This window comes from Ornithorhynchus anatinus, chromosome 21 (assembly GCF_004115215.2).
Source record: "Ornithorhynchus anatinus isolate Pmale09 chromosome 21, mOrnAna1.pri.v4, whole genome shotgun sequence".
NCBI lineage: Eukaryota > Metazoa > Chordata > Mammalia > Monotremata > Ornithorhynchidae > Ornithorhynchus > Ornithorhynchus anatinus.
Genome location: NC_041748.1, coordinates 15,825,354 through 15,845,342, shown reverse-complemented (window position 1 = coordinate 15,845,342; position 19,989 = coordinate 15,825,354). Strand labels below are relative to the sequence as shown.

Here is a 19,989-nt window from a genome sequence, read left to right as displayed (position 1 = left end):
TTGCATTGTCCTCTCCCAAGCACTTAGTACAGTGCTCTGCACACAGTAAGTGCTCAATAAATGTGATTGAATGAATGAAATAACACTGAATGACTGAGTGACTGCCAGGCGCTGTAACTCATCATCCAGAAGCTGGACAGGAGTGACATTTGCAGGGTGGGGGCTGGATTCCTTCCGTCCATCTAGTACTTTCTCTTTTCCCCCTCCCCTAGACCGTAAACTCATAAACTCGTGGGTGGGGAATGTGTGTTCACTTACATATTGTACTCTCCCAAGTGCTTAGGTACAGTGTTCTGCACACAGTAAGCGCTCAATTAATACAACCAACTGGCTAGACTGTAAGCTCTTTGAAAGCAGGGATCATGTCTACCAACTGTATTGTCATAAAATAATTATGGTTTTTGTTAAGCACTTACTATATATCAAGTGTACCAAGCAGTCGAATAGGCATGTGGGAAATAAGATAATCAGTAGAGAGCATGTCTACCACCAGTGTGGTATTTTACCCTCCCGGGCACTTAGTACAGTGCTCTGCACACAGTTAGTGTTCAAAAAATACTATCAATAGTGCTTAGTCCAGTGCTCTGCACAGAATAAGCACTCAGTAAATACCACGGATTGATTGAAAGTTCCTGTCTCACACGGGGCTTACTATATTGCACAGATATGATTGACCGACTGATGGGTAGGTTGCAATAGGGCTTATTTGCCAACTTTTAGTGAGTCTGGTGGTTAGGAAAGGAGCAACTGGGAATGTGTATAAAGGTGGAAGGTCTTCCGGTCCCTGGGACATGGGCTACGCAGAGCAGCAGCCCATGTCCCAGGGACCGGAAAACCTTCCACCTTTATACACATTCCCTGCCTTTTTTCCCCCCACCCTCACGCTTTGCACCTTGAGGCCTACTTCCAGCTCTGCCACTCACCACTACACTCTAAGTTCCTTGAGGGTAACATGATGGCTATCCTACCCTTCCAGGGCACTTAGTACAGCAATGCTCTGCCCATAGTAAGCGCTCGGTAAACACCATCGATTGTCCACTGCGTAGGCCAATCACATCTCTTCTGGTTCCCAGTTTTCTCATCTGTAAAATGGTGGAGGGGGGTTGTCCCATTCCTCCTCCCCATTAACTGTTCAGTTGGTTTACCTTCTAAATTTAGGACTTAGTACCCTCCTTGATATACAGTAAGTGCTCGAAAAATATAACTTTTTTCTGGTTGCTGTATCTGCCCATCGGGTCTTCCTCCTGGAGGCAGGGCTCTCATGTTCACTTCTTGTTATTTCCTTGTTGGCCCTGTTTATTCCTTAAGTACTGTCTTCCCCACCCCCCTTTTAGAGTGAAGCTCCTTGTGGGCAAGGTATGTATCACTTGCTTTCACTCATTCATATTTATTAAGCACTTACTATGTTTAGAGCACTGTACTAAGTGCTTGGGAAAGCACAATACAACAATATTGTTTTGTACTGCCTTCACTCTTAGTTCAGCGTATTGCATCTAGCAGATGCTCAGAAATATTCATTCGTTACGCGTTTATTGCAGGCACAGAACCGAAGTTATCCCTGTCCCACCCAGGGTTCACAATGCCACCTCGCACCCATTTTCCAGTTGAAAGAGCCAAGGCCCACGGACCTTTAAGTGATGTGTCCGCAAATTTGCAGCAGCGGGTTCGTGGCAGAGCCAGAATGAAAGGCCAGGTCTTCTGGTTTCAGTTGCCCCCAACCCCCTTCTCTCACTGCCCTTCGGCACGCCCCTGCCCCTTGGCAAGGGTAATCTGTGAGCCCAGGGACAAACACCCTTTGCCAAGGCGCAGGGAACTCGGGGCGAAAAGGTCCCGTTTCCAGAACTCCTGCGTTCACCCTGCACCGTGGGACGAGGCCTGTCGGGGGGAGATTTTAGAAACCCTAACACCTAGGTTTAATTCCCTCTGGACGCGGTGCCTCGTGGGGCGTCCCCATCCCCGGAAAGCCCTCCGTCCTTCTCTGACTCCCTCCGCCTCAGTAGACCATTTTTCTGTCGTGCAGCCTCCTCACCCTCCCCGCCCCGGCCTAGTCTCTCCAGCGGTGTCCACACTGCACGTTGCAGCACTTGTAGAAGGTCGTCATGGGCTCGTCCGCCGAGCGTGTCTGGATCTGCATGAAGTAGGCCCGGGGGTGCTCGCATTTGGGGCACGGCTCTGCGGGGGAGACAAAGGGGCGGCTGTTAGACAGAGGGGTCTCCCTGGGGCCCGACTCGTGTCTCAGAGGGGTAAACCCAGCAAGGGAAAGCCCAGGGAAGGGGCACACTCTTTGTGGCTGAGCCTCTGAGGGTGCCGCCCTACTCTACTCTTGGAAAATTCTGGATAAACGTGACCCCTGGCCACCCTCCCCACCCGACCGCCCGCCAGCTCCCCTTCCTCCTTCCCTTGGCCCTGGGACCCCAGCCGCATCCCGGAGGGACTTCGAGGGACAGGTGGGACCGAGGCCCAGCTGGCCTCCCACTTCCCTCAGGCCTGGCCCGCGTACCTGGCGTGGAGTCCACATTCTCCCAGGCGGCTGCTCCCCCCAGCACGTCGTCCACTTCCTTCAGCTTCGGATACTTTCGGTTTGTGACCTGGGAAATCCAAACGGCATGTTGGGGTGGGTGTGTGGGCGGGAAGAGGTGGGGAACAGAGGGACAGAGTGGGGAAAAGAGGGACAGAGTGGGGAAAAGAGAGAAAGTCGGAGTTAAAAGTGGGAAGTGAAGGAAGTGGCGCAGGTGAAACTGAGGCTAATCCATTCTCTGAAAGATTGGGATTGATTTTTTAAAATTTCTTTATGGTACCTGCTAAGTACTTACCTGGTGCCAGGCACCGTACCAAGTTCTGGGGAAGATACAAGTTATCAGGGTTGGACGCAATCCCACATGGGGCTCAGTCTTAATCCCCATTTTCCAGATGAGGTCACTGAGGCCCAGAGAAGTGAAGTGACTTGCTCAAGGTCACACAGCAGACCAGCGGCGGATCTGGGTTCTGATTCCCAGGTCCAGGCTCTATCCATTAGGCGACGCTGCTTCCTATCGACTGTTCATCTCTTGGGTGGAGAGCAGTTAGCTAAGGGCTGGGGATGAACATATTAGAGGAGAAATAAGACATGTAAACTGGCCCTAACTCACAAACCAGAAGACCCAGAGGGGCTGGGCCAGGCCAGGCCGAGACAAGGTAGCCCCCGAGGAGGTAGGGCCCCCGCCCTGGCTCCTGAGCTGCAGAAGGGAGCCCTCCTCCAGCCCTCGCCCCCTCCCCAGTCCCCAAGACCTGAGGAGAAATAGCTGGAGCACAGACCTGGGAGTCAGAAGGACCTGGGTTCTAATCTAGCTCTGCCCCTTGTCCGCTGTGTGACCTTGGCAAGTCGCTTCACTTCCCTGGATCTCAGTTACCTCGTCTATAAAATGGAGATTAAGACTGTGCCCAATCTGACTACCCCGCGTTTTATCCCAGTGCCTGGTACCCAGTAAGCACTTAACAAATACCGTCAAAAAGAGGACATGAGGAGGGGTCTTCCAGCTCAATTCCGAGATGCCAATCCGTTCCCCCGGAGCCCTGATCTCCCCCCAGCCCCGAGTGCCCCAGCCAGGCAGCTTCCCAGTCTCTCAGCCTCATCTCCGGCCCCGGGCCTCCAGCTCCAAAGCCTCCAGGCCCCCAGCCTCGGCTCCAAACCCCCAGCTCCAGCCCTGGATCTCGACCCCGGACGAGAAACAGCGTGGCTTGGTGGCAAGAGCCTGGGCTTGGGAGTCAAAGGTCGTGGGTTCTAATCAGGCCTCCGCCACTTATCAGCTGGGTGACTTTGGGCAAGCCGCTTGACTTCTCTGGGCCTCAATTCCCTCCATCTATAAAATGGGGATTAAGACTGTGAGCCCCACGTGGGACAACCTGATTACCTTGTACCTACCTCCGGCGCTTAGAACAGTGCTTGGCACATAGTAAGCGCTGAACAAATACCATCATTATTATTACTTATTATTTCACTTGTCTGGGCCTCAGTTAACCCATCTGCAAAATGGGGACTAAGACTGAGCCCCTCGTGGGACAAATTGATTAACTTGTATGCACTCCAGCGCTTAGAATAGTGCTGGGCACATAGTAAGTGAGAAGTGAGCAGCAGCGTGACTCAGTGGAAGGAGCCCGGGTTTGGGAGTCAGAGGTCATGGGTTCGAATCCCAGCTCTGCCACTTGTCAGCTGTGTGGCTGTGGGCAAGTCACTTCACTTCTCTGTGCCTCAGTTACCTCATCTGTCAAATGGGGATTAACTGCGAGCCTCCCGTGGGACAACCTGATGACCCTGTATCTACCCCGGCGCTTAGAACAGTGCTCTGCACATAGTAAGCGCTTAACAAATACCAACATCATTATTATTATTCTCTGTGCCTCAGTTACCTCATCTGTCAAATGGGGATTAATTGTGAGCCTCCCGTGGGCCAACCTGATGACCCTGTATCTACCCCAGCGCTTTGAACAGTGCTCTGCACATAGTCAGCGCTTAACAAATACCAACATTATCATTATTAAGTGCTTAACAAAGGCCATAATGATAAGGCCCAGCCCCGCAGGCCCGACCCCTGCCCCCCGGCCTCCCTGCCGTGCCGACCTTGCGCGTGATGTTGTGCACGTAGGGGCAGGTGTTGCAGGCGAAACGATGGCAGCGTTGGCCCTCCTCCACGATCAGCCCGTTCCCGCAGCTCGGACAGAAAAGCAGCATGGCGCGGCCTGCTCCTCCTGCTCCTCCTCCTGCTCCTGCTCCTGCTCCTCCTCCTCCTCCTGAGGCTGCTGCTGCTGCTGCTGCCCCTCCTACTCGACGCCCCGTGGGTTGGCCTCTTTTCCCGGCAGCCCCCGCGCCGCGCTCTGACGTCACCGGGCGGGCGGGCGGGCGGGCGGGCGGCCGGGCCCGAGGGGAGGGGGGAGCCTGCGGGGGCCGGTCTGCGGCTGCGCGGTGCGCTGATGTCCCGGGGAAGCCCGCCCCCCCCCCCCCCCGGGCCCGGCTGCGCGGCGCGCATGCGTAGCGGCGGCGGCGGGATGGAGGCCGGCTCCCCGGGCCGGTGCGGGGCTCCGCCGGAGGAGGAGCGGGACATGGAGGAGGGGGAGGGAGGGAAGGAGGAGGAGGAGAAGCAGGACGACGACGAAGGGGAGCAAGAGCAGGAGGAGGATGAGGAGGAGACGCTGCCGCACGCCGAGGTGGTGGACGTGTTCCAGGAGGGCCTGGCCATGATCGTGCAGGACCCGCTGCTCTGCGATCTGCCCATCCAGGTACACCCCTCCCGGCATTCAGTCATTCACTCACTCACTCACTCACTCACTCACTCATTCACCCACTCCTTCATTCATTCACTTATTCATTCACTCCTTCACTCACCCACTTCTTCACTCCTTCATTCATTCACGTATTCATTCACTCCTTCACTCACCCACTTCTTCACTCATTCATTCACTCACTCATTCATTCACTCAGTCATTCACTCACCCACTCCTTCACTCACTCATTCAGTCATTCATACATTCACTCACTCATTCACTATTCATTCACTCCTTCACTCACACTTCTTCACTCATTCATTCACTCACTTATTCATTCACTCCTTCACTCACCCACTTCTTCACTCATTCATTCACTCCTTCATTCACTCCTTTACTCACTAATTCATTCACTCAGTCATTCATTCACTTATTCATTCACTCCTTCACTCACCCACTTCTTCACTCATTCATTCACTCCTTCACTCACCCACTTCTTCACTCATTCACTCACTAATTCATTCATTCAGTAATTCATTCACTCACCCACTCCTTCACTCACTCATTCACTCACTCACCCACTTCTTCACTCATTCATTCACTCCTTCACTCACCCACTTCTTCACTCATTCATTCACTCCTTCACTCAGTCATTTTTTCACTCAGTCCTTCCTTCAGGCACTCATTCCTATTTACTGAGCGCTCACTGGGTACACATCACTGGACTAAGCCCTTGGGAGAGGGCACTAAATAATAATAATAATGATGGTATTTGTTAAGCGCTTACTCTGTGCCAAGCACTGTTTTAAGCACTGGGGTAAGATACAAGGTCATCATGTTGTCCCACGTGGGGCTCACAGTCTTCCTCCCCATTTTACAAAGGAGAGATCTGAGGCCCAGAGAAGTGAAGTGACTAGCCCAAGGTCACACAGACAGGTGGCAGAGTCAGGATTAGAAGCCAGGTCCTTCCGAGTCCCAGGCCCCGGGTCTTGTCGTTAAACCACGTTGCTTCTCTGCTTCACTACAACAATTAGAACAGGCACATCCCCTGCCCACAACGATATATGAACTGAATTGCTAAGTTTTATTACTAATTTATCTTAGGCTATCTCCCCAACTATTATTATTGTTTTGAATCGTATTGATTGAGCGCTTACTGTGTGCAAAGAACTGTACTAAGCGCTTGGGAGAGTACCCTGTAACAGTAAACACATTCCCTGCCCACAACGAGCTCACAGTCTGGCTTGTAAAACACCTAGAGGCTGGAGAACATTCATTACCTCTTGCACCTTCCCAAGGTTTAGAGTTCTGAAAAAAACCCACTATTGTTTAATAGGGTACCATTCGCAACATGTTAAAGTTCACCTTCCAGTAAACGGTAACAAGGCCCATTTCTAATGCTAATGAGCTGACAACATTCTGGCAGCTCTGTTATTATTATTAAGTGCCATTGAGTCGTTTCCAATTCCTAGCGACTCAATGGATAGATTTTCTCCAAAAGGTCCTGTCTTCTGCCATAGTCCGTAACCTTGCTAACGGTTCTTAGCAATGTAAACTCACTGGGGGTCGTGAATGTGTTTGTTATATTGTTATATCATCCCCTCCCAAGAGCCTAGTCCAGGGTTCTGCACATAGTAAGTGCTCAATAAATACCATTGATCGATTGACAGATCTACCAACTCTGTTGTACTCTCCCAAACGCTTAATCCAGTGCTCTGCACAAAGCAAATACTCAGTAAATACCCCTGATAGATTAATTGATTGAAACTCCCCTGATGGTGATGGGTTGATCTGGTACGCTGTAAGAGTGGGGGGAAATGTGGAGGTGGAGGATTAGGTGGAACCCCGGGGGTTTCCATCCAGCAGCTAATTTTGCCCCACCCACGGTGGCCTTCCCCCTTCTCTTCGACAGGTCACCCTGGAAGAGATCAATTCTCAGATCGCGCTGGAGTATGGACAGGCGATGACCGTCCGCGTGTGCAAGGTGGACGAGGAAGTGATCCGTACGTCTCCCCACCCTGAGAGCTCATGGGACTGGGGGGAGAGTGCAGAGGCAGGAGGGCAGGTAGTCCCAGTCAAGGGTATGGGCTTGAAAAAGCCAAGTGGCAAGTACGGGGAGATTGAGGGGGCTAGTCCAGGCCCAGGGCCCAGTGGCTGGCGTGGGAGGGGGAATTGGACTCCCACCCAGGCCTGGGTCTCCCTGCTGTCTCCGCAGCTGTCGTGGTGGTGCAGAACGCCACCGTGCTGGACCTGAAGAAAGCCATCCAGCGATCCGTGCAGCTCCGCCAGGAGAGAGAAGGGGGCACCCAGCACATCAGCTGGTGAGCCCCATGTGCCCCACCCCAGCCGGCCCAGGACCCGACCCCTTTGTGGGATCCCGTGTGCCGGATCCTCCTCTGCTGGGTAGTCAGTTGCATTTAATAATAATAACTGTGGTATTTGTTGAGCGCTCACTATATGCCGGGCACTATACTAAGCACTGGGGTGGATACAGGTGAATTGGGTTGGACGCTGATCCTGACCCACGTGGTGCTCACAGTCTCAATCCCCATTTTACACATGAGGTAACCTAGGAACAGAGAAGTGAAGTGACTTGCCGTAGGTCACCCAGCAGACAAGTGGCAGAGCCCAGGACCTTCTGATTGCCAGATCCAGGGAGTCTATTCACTGTGCCATGCTGCTTCACTTACTCGGTGCAGAACACTCTACTACGCACTTGGAATAGTACAGTATAACGGTATAACAGACACAGTCTCTGTCCACAAAGAGCTTACAGTCTAGAGGGGGAGACAGGCATTAATATAAATAAATTACAGATATGGACATAAGAGCTGTGGGGCTGGGAGAGGGGGGAAGAAGAAAGAGAGCAAGTCAGGACAATGCAGGAGGGAGTGGGAGAAGAGGAAAGGAGAATTTGTCTGGGAAGGCTTCGAAGTGGGGGAGAATTATTGCCTGTTGAATAGGAGGTCAGTCTGCCCAGAGTTTAGGTGAAGCACTTCTGGCAGCATGGATTTATGGCTAGAACCTGGGCCTGGAAATCAGAGGATCAGGGTTCTAATCCCAGCTCTACCACTTGTCTGCTCTGTGACCTTGGGCAAGTCATTTGACTTTTCTGTGCCTCAGTGACCTCATCTGTAACACGGGGAGTAAGACTGTGAGCCTACCTTGTATCTACTCTGGCGCTTAGTACAGTACCTACCACTTAGTAAGCACTTAAGTAATCAAGAGGCAAGAACCACTCTGGCCTCGGAGGGCTTCCAGCTGGGTGGCGAGATGGGTTTTGGTCATTCACACCACGGGGCTGGGGGATCTCAGTTGCGGGGTGAAGGCGTAGAGTGCTCTCTGGACCTCGAGCATCCTTGGCTACGAGCCTTCCGGCTCCCATCTCCTGTAGAGAACCGTGGGCCTTGTAGGAGGCCGGAAAACCGGCAACCTCCCGGCTGCTGTCCAGGCCAAGTCGCCTGCTGCCCGGGCTCAGCCCAGAGCCGCTGACCCCTCCCCAAGGGAAGCCCCCACCCCCACCCCTGAGGGTGTGGGCCAGAAGCTTTCTAAGTGTTGCCCCCTCTTGCCTTCCGCAGGTCTTACGTGTGGCGAACCTACCATCTAACCTTTGCCGGAGAGAAGCTCACGGAAGATGGGAAGAAACTTAGAGAGTAAGTGGCTCCTCCCCACCTTTGTGTTTACCCAGAATCCTAAAGCCAGAAGGGGAGAAACCTCCCAGCGGTCAACCCGTCCATACCCCGGCCTCCAGGCAGGCCTGCCTCTAAACTGGCCGGAAAAAGGCCTTCTTTCCGGGGGGGAGTCAGAGTTGGGAGTCTGTCGGGGTGATGAAAGTTGGGAAGCAGCGTGGTCTAGTAGTTAGAGCCCGGGCCTGGGAGTCAGAAGGGCCTGGATTCTAGTCCCAGCTCTGCCACTAGTCTGCTGCTGGGTGTCCTTGAGGGAGTCACCTCACTTCTCTGGGCCTCAGTTCCCTCAGTGGGGACCAAGACTGTGAGCCCCATGTGGGACAGGAAACTGTGTCCAACCTGATGACCTTGTGTCTATCCCAACGCTTAGAACAGTGCCTGGCACATAGTGAGCCCTTAACAAATGCCATAAAAGCAAAAACTTGGGGCCCAATCTCCCTAGGAGTGTAGGACGATGGGTAGCGCCTGTCAGTCAATCAACTGACCATTGGATACTGGGGGTTGAGCACTGTACTAAGCTTGGACTGTGGCTGGGAGCCCCAGTGCCTCCTCTAGGAGGCCTTCCCTGATTAGTTTAAGCCCTCCCCAACCAGCTGCCACTTGAGTGCTTCTGTGTCACCTAACTGCTTGGGTTCCCACATCTTTTTACTCCACTAGTTCCCCTCTGTGAAATTTGCCTTAATGTCTGTCTCCCCTTGTAGACAGTAAGCTCCTTGTCAGCAGGGAACATGCCTCCCACTGTGTATTTTCCCATGTGCTTAGTACAGTGCTCAGCCTCCAGTAAGCCCATTGAATGATCAATCGTTTTCCTATATTACCCCAGTATTTAGTGAGTGCTTATTATGGGCAGAGCAGTCAGTTATATTTATTGAGGGCTTACTGAGTGCAGGGCACTGTATTGAGCGCTTGGGAGAGGTCAACACAACAATAGGCGTATTCCCTGCCCACAACGAGCTTATAGTCTAGAGGGCACTACACTAGAGAAGTAGCATGGCACAGTGGGTAGAGCCCGGGCCTGGGAGACAGAAAGTCATGGGTCCTAATCCCGGACCTGCCACTTGTCTGCTGCATAACTTTGGGCAAGTCACTTCACTTCTCTGGGCTTCAGTTCCCTCATCTGTAAAATGGGAATTGAGACCGTGAGACCCATGTAGGACGGGGACTGTGTCCAACCCGCTTTGCTGGTCTCCACCCAGCATTTAAAACAGTACCTGGCACATAGTAAGCGTTTAACAAATACCATCATTACCATTAATATTATTAAGTGCTAGGGAGGGGGTAATACAAGGGAATTGGTAGAAACAGTCCCCGCCCACAACAAGTTTAGAGACTAGTAACTTCCCCTGATCTGCAATGTATTTGAATGTCCCGCCTTTCCCTCTAGACTGTAAGCTTCTCGTGGGCAGGGAACGTTGGTTGTTGCCCTCCCCCGAGCTCTGCACACAAAAAGCACTCAAATATGATCGGCTGACCCAACTGGATCGGGGGCAATGGCGAGTCAAACCAAAGTGAAGGACAGGAGTTTGGGGTGGTTGGGGTGGGGAGGGTGTCTGGATTCTCCCCACCCCGCCCGACCTCTTTAATTCCCTCCACCACAGGAAAGAGGGGTGGCGGGCAGGCAGGCCCAGCTGGAAGTTGAAGGTTTCCTCAGGCCCTGAAACCTATGGTGAGGCGGTGGGGAGGGGGTGGGCTTCTTTGACCCCGAGCAACAATTAGCTGAGTCTGCTGTTACCCGGGGTCTCTGCCCTGGTAAGAGCGCTGCGGTGGGTGATCTCTCCCTCCCCCACCAGGTACGGCATCCGGAACCGTGACCAAGTTACCTTCAGCAAAAAACTGAGGAACAAATGAACAGTTTGGTAAATTGTGGGGCGGGGGGAAAGGGTGTGCTGGACGTCTCCCTTGCTCTCCCGTGTGGCCCGAGCCGTGGGGCAGATGGGGCCGTGGTCCCGCCCCCAACCCCTGGGCCCGTACCCCGGTCTGCCCACGTCACGCTTCCTCGCAGCCTCGTTTCATCTGCGTGGGGGTGGCGGCAGCTACCCCGCAGTTTCTCTTCAGCTCTTTCTGGCCGCCCGGGCTGAAGCGGATGAGTAGCCGTGGCTTTGGCTCCCCGGGAGCGTCTGGCCGAGAGCTTTCCGGCGGTGGCGGCGGCTTGGAGGAGCGCCTCGGTGCAGGGCACCAAGCAGCAAAGGGGACAGTGAAGGGGCCACTTGCCCCCTGTTCTGTCCACCGAGTGGTCCCGGCGCGACTTGGAGCCCTTTAGCCACATCCCGGCCTGCTGCTCTCCTGCACCACGCCGGGCCCAGCTGGGGCCCATCTCACCGGCAGCCACCCTGTCTGCATCTCTGACTTTCTCTGAACCCGGCTCAAGGGGCCGGCGCCGGCTGGGACTCCCGGGCTGCCCCGGGTCACGTGTGTGGCAAGAGATGATGGGAAGGTGCCTGCTACTAGGAAAATAAAGCCTCCACTCAAACACAAAGGGCTGGTTTGGTCATTGCATTGGGCCCCGAAGGGACCGGGGTGGGAGGCACCCTCGCCCGCCCGCTCACTCACCGGAGAGCCATAAGGGGCCGCCGTCCGCGCCAAGCCGCTCCTCTTCTCGCAGCACCGGCCCATGCCAGAGATGGGGCATGGCCTGCTTTGTTGGTCCAGGGTCCAGCGGTGGGCACCCTGCCCCCAGGGCCGGGACATCACCCGTACCCCACTTTCCCTCTTCTGCTCTCTAGCACCCCAGCCCAGAGCCTTGTCTTCACCTTTAATCCACCTTCTTGGAGGTTTTCGCCAGGGTGACGGAGGCACACGAGGAGAGGATGATCATGGGATGGGAGTCCCAAGAAGCAACACGTGTTGTGGGAAAAACAGAAAGCCCCGTTCCACCCTCTGGCCTCAGCCCACCCGTGTAAAGATGACCCGCTTCTCCAGCCCCCGAGGGGACCCTGTCGCAAAGGGCAGGGGTGGGACAGATGTCTGGGAAGGGGGGTGGGCTGGATGGGCCACCCCACCTTCCACCCAGATCGGGGACCAGAGAGAGTAGCAGGCCGGCGGGGCCGGCGCTCCCGCCCTCTCCCCACCAGACACCCACATAGGCCGAGGAGGGAGACCGAGGCAGGCGGTGGCGACAGCAGCGGCTAGGGGGACACTTTCTGGCAGCTAAAACGCTCCCGTTCCATTTAATGGCCGCCCGGCCCGCTTATAAACAAAGGACCGAAAGGAATAAGAAACATCCGGCAGCAGGAGAAGGGGGTTCAGTAAAATTGAACAAGGCACCGTCCTTCTCTTGGCAGGAAACACAGGTGAGTCCCCCGTCCGGCCGGGGCGGGGGTGGTGGCGGGCGGGCCGCCCGGCTCCGGGCCCGCTGGAGCCGCGGTCCGCGTCCTCCGCCGCCGCTCAGTGGAGCTGGGTGTCGAGCTCGTACTTCTCGCAGAACTTGTCCGTGAAGGGGAGGCAGGTGAGAAACTCGCACCAGGCGCAGCGGATGGGGTAGAAGTAGAAGAGGATGACCAGGCCGGCCAGCAGTCCCAGGAAGACCAGCTGGAAGACGATGATCTGGCAGCGCTTGCGGTACAGGTCGAACCGGCCGAAGCTGATGTAAGGCAGGAAGGCGAAGGACAGGAAGAAGCCGCTGATGAAGCCCGAGATGTGGGCGAAGTTGTCGATCCAGGGCAGCAGGCCGAACGTGAAGAGGAACAGCACGACGGCCAGCAGCTTGAAGAAGGCCCGCCACGGCCGGGCCAGGATCTGCCAGCTCTGGAACAGCTCCACGAACAGGCAGGCCAGGATGCCGAACTGCGAGCCCGCCGGCCCCACCTGCGGGCCATGAGGGGAGGGGAACCGGGTCGGCCGCCGGACCGGCGAAGAGGGGGGTCCCCACCGCCCCGAGAGTGGGAGCGCCCCGTGGGCCAGGAACGCCACTCGCACAGCGCCCGTTTGAGCAGGGAATGTGGATCTCCCTTCCACTCCATACAGTGCCTCGCCAGCCGCCCCCGCCCCCCCGAGCGCTCTGGACATTGCCCAGCACCCGTTTGAGGGGAAGCTCGCCGTGGGCAGGGAACGTGGATCTTGCTTCCGTTCCGTACGGCGCCTCACTACCCGTCTCCAGGCGCTCAGTACAGCACCCATTGAGCAGAAGCTCCTCGTGGACAGGGCTCGCTTCCTCTTCGTAGGGGGCCTCGCCCCCAGGCGGCACTCCCTAAAGGCCGGCCCCACCAAGGACCCTGACCCGAACTGAGGGCCCCGTCCCCTCCCCACCTCGGCCCGGTACGGGAGAAAGATGGCGCTGGCCAGGTTCCCAGTGACGCCGCTGAGCAGGTAGATGATGGAGATGCGATGCCAGCCCGCCAGCTTCTCCAGGTCCCTGAGGACGGTCATCTGGAAACACACTGACACCAGGCAGTGCAGGATCCTACGGCCAGGGGGACATAGCCGCGCCGCACCCTTTAGTGCCAACCTCCTCGCCCGCAGGCCCCCCCGGAGGCCCCGAGGGGAGACCGGGGCCGGGGGTGAGAGATGCGCTTCACAATTGGCTTTTACCCGTAGATCCTGAGCCCCTCCCCATATTCGGCGACCAGGAGGGGAGAGGGGAACTCCCAGCTTTTGGCCACGAGACCCCAAACTGCACCCTTCCCGTTAGAGCGGAAGCTCACCCTGGGCAGGGAATGTGCCTCGTGCTGCTGTCGGGCTGTCCCGAGAGCTCACTACAGTGCCCTGCGCCTAGGGGGCCCTCAGAAAACACCAGGATGACGACTACTACAGTGGTGGCAGCATGGTAGCAGTGGATCGAGCCCGGGCCTGAGGGTCAGAAGGACCTGGGTTCTAATCCCGGCTCCCCCACGTGTCTGCTGTGTGACCTTGGGCAAGTCACTTCTCTTCTCTGGGCCTCTGGGACCTCACCTGTAAAATGTGGCTTAAGAGTACGAGCCCCAGGTGGGCCGGGACTGTGTCCAACCTGATTAACTTATATCTACCCCAGCGCTTGGAATAATGCTTGGCACATAGTAAGTGCTTAAGCACGTACTATTATTATTATTATTGGTCAATGTTTCTACGACTAGTGGAGCGTAGCTTCTTTTGGGCAGAGACCAGGCCTTGTGCTCGCGTTAAACTGTCCCAAGCGTTCAGTATAGTGCGCTGCACCCAGTGGGCTCTCGGTGAACACCCTGACGACTACTACGCTTGGTCAACGTTTCCATAACCGGTGGAGCGGAAGCTTCTCGCGGGCAGGGAACACGTGTCTGTCGCGCTCTCCCCTCCTGAGTGCTTAGTTCAGTGCACTGCGCCTACTGGGTCTGTCGGGGGCTCCCCACCCACCACCCCTGGCCGGGGAGGGGCCCCCGCTTGCCCGGCGTGCAGGAAGAGAGACAGCCACAGGCGGTAGAACTGGTCGGGAACCTCCGGGTTGAGGAACGGCAACAGCCCGCAGACATCGTCCATACAGTGCACCTGCCAACAGAACCACCGGCCCGTCAGCCCGCTCCCCAGGCCCCCGGGGCAGTGTGGCCCAGCGGAAGAAGCTGGAGGCCGGAAGTCGGGAGACCCGCATTCCAGCCCCGGCTCCGTCGTTGACCTCCGTGATGCCCGGTAGCTTGCCGGGCCTCGGTTTCCCTGGCTGGTAAAACAGGGTGAAGATCCTGCTGGGTCTCTTTCCCTCCCGGTCCGCTCCCCAATCCACAGCCCCTCTAAGGAGGGAGCTGCTGGCAGGTGGCACAGAGAGGTAAAGGACCCCAGTCCAGGTCACGCAGCCAGGCAGCGGTGGAGGGAGGCTTGAGCCCAGCGTCCCGAAAACCGGGTCAGATCCTGGAACCCGAGACCGGGCAAACACGTGCGGACACCCCCTCTGCTGGTAACCCAGCCAGCCACTGTGGCCTCAGTGAGGGGCGACCCTCTCCCGGTAGCCGTTCTTGGGCCGGACAGAGACGGGCCTCACCCAGGGGCAGCCTGGGGACCAGGGTCAATCCCGGACCCATCCCCGGGGCCCCTCTTTTCCTTTCAGACCCTCCAGCCCTGCTTAGTTTCTCCCAAGGGGAGGTCGGGCTGGTAACCTCCATCTCTGTTCGCAAGGCTGTTCTCGGGGGGCTCTGGTGGAGTCTGTGGGTGCCAGTCCCCAGCGCAGCCCCGTGGTTTTTGGAGTGAGGGTCCCCTCCCGGCCCCGCCTCCCTTATCTGCCCAGCCCTGACAGAGGCAGCGTGGCCTAATGGCTACAGCCCGGGTCTGGGAGTCAGAAGGTCATGGGTTCTAATCCCGGCTCCACCACGAGTCTGCTGTGGGATGCTGTGTGACCTTAGGCAAGTTGCTTCATTTCTCTGGGCTTCAGTTCCCTCATCTGGAAAATGGGGATTAAGATGGTGAGCCCCTCCTGAAACAGGGACTGTGTCCAACCCGATTAGCTTGTATCCACCCCCGTGTTTAGAACAGTGCCTGGCAGATAGTAAGCACTTAGCAAATACCATCATTATTCAGCACTTAGTACGGTGCCTGGCACGTAGTAAGCGCTTAACAAATACCATAATCGTCATCAGCCCAACCCCGGCTGGGCCCGGAAGCCATACCTGGGAGCAGAGCGTGGCCTCTTCGTGGAAGTAGCCCCTCATGAAGTCACAGTACTCGCGGGAGGTGATCTCACACCTTGAGGCAGAGAGCCGGGTCAGGAGAGACAGGATGTGGCCCTAGGGAGGCCTTTCTGGAGGAGGCGAGCCCACCAATCGAACCTACCGATCCCCCTTAGCTCCTGGTCATAGTCGCACGTTGGTCTTCCTGGTTAGATTATAAACTCCCGTGGGCAGGGAATGTGCCTTGGGCTCTCATAAGCATTCGGTATACTGCCTGGCTCTCAGGAGGTGCTCAGTGCATAGCAATACTACCCTACCCCCAGACCACTTTGATACACTCCTTTTATCACTCTCGTGACTGTGCTAATGAGACTCAATGCGATATTAGAGCAAATCTCACCTTGAGGATATTCTGGCCGGCCCCCCTCTAGACCTGTGAGCTCGTTGTGGGCAGGGACTGTCACTGTCTATTGTTGTATTTTCCCAAGCGCTCAGTACCGTGTTCTGCACACAGTAAGCGCTTAATAAACATGACTGAATGAAAAACCCTTCTCAGTCTCCTTTGTCTCTTCCTCTGCCCTCCTCCCTTAATAATGATTGTGGTATTTGTTAAGCGCTTACTATTTGCTAAGCACTGTACTGAGCGCCAGGGCAGATACAAGATCATCAGTTAGACCCAGTCCCAGCCCCTCCTAGGGCTCACAGTCTAAGTAAGGAGGGAGAACCGGTGTCGTATCCCCATTTTACAGATGAGGGAACTGAGGCACAGAGATGTTTAAAATGACTTCCCAAGTCACAGAGCAGATATGGGGAAGCAGCGTGGCCTAGTGGAAAGAGCCCGGGGCTGGGAGTCAGAGGACCAGGCTTCTAATCCCAGCTCTGCCACGTGACTTTGGGCAAGTTGCTTGGCTCCTCGGTGCCTCAGTTACCTATCTGTAAAATGGGGATTAAGACTGAGCTCCATGTGAGACACGGACCATGTCCCACCTGACTAGCTCATATCTACCCCTGCGATTAGTACAGTGCCAGGCAAAGAGTAAGCGCCTAACAAATGCCACTTATAATAATAGTAATAACGGCCCAGCCCAGTCCAGAGCTCCTATGCTCCTGAACGTCTCCCTGGTGTGGGGGCTCTGGGTCTTGTGAATTTTCTGCCTCGAGGAGAGGCTGTGGAGGTCAAGCCGCGCAATCCTCTGCCAGCCTCTCCCTACGGGGCGGGCGGTGTGGCCGGGCGGGCAGGGCGGGTCTGCTGTCCCCGTTACCTTCCTTTGGTGCCGATGCAGCAGGGTCGGCCCGTGATGGTGCAGTCCATGTGTGGGTGGTTGGTGCGGTTCCCCGCGCTGTTCTTGGTGCAGATCTGGGGGGCCGGGGAGCAAAGGTCACAGGAGTTGGAGGGGGAGGCAAAGAGGGAGGGGCAAGGAGGACCGATTAAGGCAGGACCAGGGCCCTTGGAGAGATGCCCAGCCTGTCCCCAACCCGCCGGCCAACCCTCCCGGCCATCCCCAAGGCCCAGGTTCCCGCACGAGAGATCCTGCTCTTCCCTCCCCCACTGCCCGGAGGGCCACGCTCACCGGCCACTTGGTGATGTCATCTGGCCACTCGTGGGGGTCCTCAGAGGATGGCTCGTCACACACCCTGCGGCGATCCCAGCGGGTCAGCCCTGCCCCCTCTCTCCCCGTGGCCTACCCCAGAATGGGAACCACCGGAGGACCTATGTGTTGGGCCCCCCGCCCCCTTGCCTGATCCTTGCCGCCACCCAACCCCTCCCCCGGGCACACAGGTGACCCTGGTGACCCCCACGGGAAAAGGCGAAGGGGGAAGTCCCCTACCTGGGGTCCTGGTGGCAGACAGAACCAAACTGCCGCTTGTTCCCGGCGAGATAAGGGGTGCTGGGGTGGACTGGCCACTTCACCCAAACCGCCAGCGTGGACTGGGGAGAGGCCAGAGGGGAGAAGGCCGGAGTGAACGCCTGGAGAGCCGGAGGGAGGCCGGGCGAGGGGCTCCAGCCGAGTTCTGGGGAAGGGCAGCTTCGGTCCAGGGAGGGAAAGCGGGGGTGTGGGGGGGTGATGAGCAGTGAGGGATGGAAGGGGCTGGCAGTGGAGGGGAGCTGGTGGTGTGTGGAGGAGGGGACGGGGATGCGAGGAGAGCGGGGGCCGGTGGCGTGAGTGGCGAGGGGGGTGGCGGGCGGCTTGAGAGGCGGGGAGCGGGAGGGGGCGCCATGGTGTGGGGAGGAGGGGCCCGGCGGGGCGGGGCTCCCCACTCACGGAGCACTCCTCCTCGGAGGTCTGCACGCAGCCCGAGCGGTCGTTGCGCACGCAGCAGCCCGAGTTCTTCTCGCGGTCCCGGGTGGCCCGGATGAAGCTGTGCACCTGCTGGTCCTGCCGCATGCACGGGGAGAATTTGGCTCCCAGGTGGATGAGCGCCTCCTGCGGGGGCCGGAGCGTCACCGAGGGGGCTCCTCCGCCTCCCCCCGCAGACCCACCCACGGCCCTAAAGAGACTAATAATTGTGACATTAAGTGCTTACTGTGGGTCAAGCATCGGTCCAAGTGCTGGGGTCGGATCTGATCAGATCAGATCAGGCCCAGTCCCTGTCCCACATGGGGCTCTCAAGCTAAATAGGCAGGGAGGACAGGGACCGAATCCCCATTTTACAGATGGGGAAACTGAGGCCCAGAGAAGTGAAGTGATCTGCCCAAGGTCACCTGGCAAGCCAGAATTAGAACCCACGTCCTCTGAATCCCGGGCTCTTGACTCACTAGGCCGCACTGCTCCCCAACTCCCCGGACCTTGGCACCGGCTCGCCGGCTCAGGAGATACTGTGTGGGTGGGCCGGGGGCGGCCCCCCAACGTCCGGTCAGCCCCTGCCCATCCCCCGGCCCGGTCCCCACCCCTCCCTCCTCCGCTCACCGAACTCGGTCCGATCCAGAAGTTTTCCTGCTGAACAAACTTCACGTTCTCGTACACCCCTCTGTTCCTCAGGACCTGGTGGGGCCGAGGGGGCAACAGGTCAGAGGTCAGGGATCGGGGAGACCCGGGGGGGTGGCCCTTGGGATCATCGCTCAGACCCAGGGACTCCGTGTTAAGCACTGGGATGGACACATCATCATCAGAGCCGACACATTGCACCTCCGCCCCGCCCCACGCCGGGGCTCACTATCTAAGAAGGTCGGAGAGGTTAAGTGGCGGCCCAAAATCACACAGCAGTCTCCCGCCTCCCTGGGCCACGACCCTTCCACTAGCTGTGCTGCCAAACTTGAGCCCCCCAGTTCGGCCCGAGGAAGCGACCCTCTGAGGGGCAGAAAGGAAGGGAGAGGGAGTGAGCACCTCACGGGGAAAAGGGACTGTGTCTGACCTGATTATCCGTCAGTGGTATTTATAGAGCACTGACTGCGTGCAGAGCCCTGGTCTAAACGCTTGGAAGAGTACAACCGAGTTGACAGACACATTCCCCACCCACCATGTCATCACAGTCTAGAGGCGGGAGATGGACGATCTACAGAAATAAGTTACGGGTAGGGCACACGCAGGTGCCCTCCAACAGCACCGTTCTCCTGGGCCGAGGCTGGCACGGGGTGGGGGTTGGGGGCACCGGCTCAAATCAGGGCCATCTTGAGGTGGGGGGCTGAGGGCGGGGTATATATCCGGTGCCCAAAGGGGACAGATCCACAGGACTAGATGACTCAGGAGGGCGAGGGAGGTGGGGAAAAGAGGGCTTAGTATCTTGCAGATGACCCCAGCGCTTAGCACGTAGTAGGTGCTTGACTTAACCGATACCACTCTTATCATTGTTGTTGTCATTAGGGGCGGGCAGGGGGCAGGCGGGCCTCACCGAATCCACAGTCTCGTGCTGGGAGAAGCCGACGGGCGCGATGCCGTAGATGCAGACGGCGAGGATGGTGATGAGCGAATGCACGAAGGTCAGCCAGTAGGTGAAAAACGGCCTGGTGGCAGGGGGTGGGGCGGGGCGGGGGGAGGGCGGGGCGGACACCCGGCGGGTCAGACCGGCCGCCCCTAGAGCGTTTCTCCCGGGTCCGGCGGGGAGCCACGTAGTGCCCGCCGCCCCCACCCTCGAATCAGGGCCCACCTTGTGGGAAGGGGCCGGTCTGCTGGGGCTGGTCCTCTCGCCCTCCCGCTCGCCCCTCGGACGGCTCCCTCCTGCCCCCGTCCGCCTGAGGCCCCACCCCCTCCCCGCTGCGGGGCCCGGCGCCCGGACCTGTGGTCGTCCATGTCCTCGATCTGGCGCTTGACATAGCTGTCGATGCGTTTGCGGTAGGTGCGGTTGGTGAGACGGCCCACCATGCCCAGCCCGTACGGCCGTTTCTCCTTGGCGAACAGCTTGCGCACGGGCACGGCGATGCGCTGGCCGCGCCGCGAGGCCGCCAGGGTCACCACCTCCTGCCGCAGGCGCACCTTGGGCTGGCCCGCCCCCGCCGCTCCCTCCTTCTGCTTCCGCCAGCCGCGCTCCAGGGGCCTGCAGGCATGGGGGAAAGGTGGGGGACACCCCCAACCCAGCTCAGGGGG

The 19,989-nt window shown here is 57.6% G+C and overlaps 3 protein-coding genes across 5 annotated transcripts in view; 1 reads left to right on the top strand and 2 right to left on the bottom strand.

The window, feature by feature from the left end:
* Window positions 1-1,511: 1,511 nt before the first annotated feature.
* Window positions 1,512-4,776, bottom strand: POLR3K (RNA polymerase III subunit K). The gene is made up of 3 exons (XM_029048682.2): window positions 4,598-4,776; window positions 2,501-2,588; window positions 1,512-2,172 (listed from the first exon to the last, which is right to left on the bottom strand). The coding sequence occupies exons 1-3, from the start codon at window positions 4,706-4,708 to the stop codon at window positions 2,045-2,047; spliced, it is 327 nt and encodes a 108-aa protein (XP_028904515.1). The 5' UTR covers window positions 4,709-4,776; the 3' UTR covers window positions 1,512-2,044.
* Window positions 4,777-5,014: 238 nt separating this feature from the next.
* On the top strand, window positions 5,015-11,400 carry SNRNP25 (small nuclear ribonucleoprotein U11/U12 subunit 25). Of its 3 annotated transcripts, XM_029048689.2 has the most exons (6): window positions 5,015-5,253; window positions 7,151-7,241; window positions 7,454-7,559; window positions 8,817-8,891; window positions 10,715-10,780; window positions 10,958-11,400. In XM_029048689.2, exons 1-5 carry the CDS (start codon window positions 5,023-5,025, stop codon window positions 10,770-10,772), a joined length of 561 nt encoding a protein of 186 aa, XP_028904522.1. In that variant the 5' UTR covers window positions 5,015-5,022; the 3' UTR covers window positions 10,773-10,780; window positions 10,958-11,400. The 3 variants fall into 3 exon arrangements, with proteins under 3 accessions (XP_028904522.1, XP_028904523.1, XP_028904521.1); XM_029048690.2 differs by lacking the exon at window positions 10,715-10,780; XM_029048688.2 differs by lacking the exons at window positions 10,715-10,780; window positions 10,958-11,400 and adding an exon at window positions 10,523-10,655.
* Window positions 11,401-12,058: 658 nt separating this feature from the next.
* The window catches only part of RHBDF1 (rhomboid 5 homolog 1), a 35,304-nt gene continuing 27,373 nt past the window's right edge, over window positions 12,059-19,989 (bottom strand). The window contains exons 8-18 of the mRNA XM_029049448.2: window positions 19,682-19,939; window positions 19,298-19,409; window positions 18,376-18,450; window positions 17,731-17,892; window positions 17,296-17,396; window positions 17,038-17,101; window positions 16,729-16,823; window positions 15,467-15,542; window positions 14,260-14,360; window positions 13,170-13,323; window positions 12,059-12,728 (exon numbers count right to left, since the gene is read on the bottom strand). Of these exons, the coding sequence (XP_028905281.1) occupies window positions 12,309-12,728; window positions 13,170-13,323; window positions 14,260-14,360; window positions 15,467-15,542; window positions 16,729-16,823; window positions 17,038-17,101; window positions 17,296-17,396; window positions 17,731-17,892; window positions 18,376-18,450; window positions 19,298-19,409; window positions 19,682-19,939 (1,618 nt within the window). The 3' untranslated portion in view covers window positions 12,059-12,308. The remainder of the gene's footprint in view (window positions 12,729-13,169; window positions 13,324-14,259; window positions 14,361-15,466; window positions 15,543-16,728; window positions 16,824-17,037; window positions 17,102-17,295; window positions 17,397-17,730; window positions 17,893-18,375; window positions 18,451-19,297; window positions 19,410-19,681; window positions 19,940-19,989) is intronic.

What these genes read in the sequence shown, in the direction of transcription:
- POLR3K (XM_029048682.2), bottom strand. Translation starts at nt 4,708, where the DNA reads ATGCTGCTTTTCTGTCCGAGCTGCGGGAACGGGCTGATCGTGGAGGAG. An exon ending in TGCACAACATCACGCGCAAG is followed by an intron (nt 2,589 to 4,597) that starts GTCGGCACGGCA and finishes TGGATTTCCCAG; the next exon opens with GTCACAAACCGAAAGTATCC. An exon ending in GAATGTGGACTCCACGCCAG is followed by an intron (nt 2,173 to 2,500) that starts GTACGCGGGCCA and finishes TCTCCCCCGCAG; the next exon opens with AGCCGTGCCCCAAATGCGAG.
- SNRNP25 (XM_029048688.2), top strand. Translation starts at nt 5,023, where the DNA reads ATGGAGGCCGGCTCCCCGGGCCGGTGCGGGGCTCCGCCGGAGGAGGAG. An exon ending in GGTGGACGAGGAAGTGATCC is followed by an intron (nt 7,242 to 7,453) that starts GTACGTCTCCCC and finishes CTGTCTCCGCAG; the next exon opens with CTGTCGTGGTGGTGCAGAAC. An exon ending in GATGGGAAGAAACTTAGAGA is followed by an intron (nt 8,892 to 10,522) that starts GTAAGTGGCTCC and finishes CCTCCACCACAG; the next exon opens with GAAAGAGGGGTGGCGGGCAG.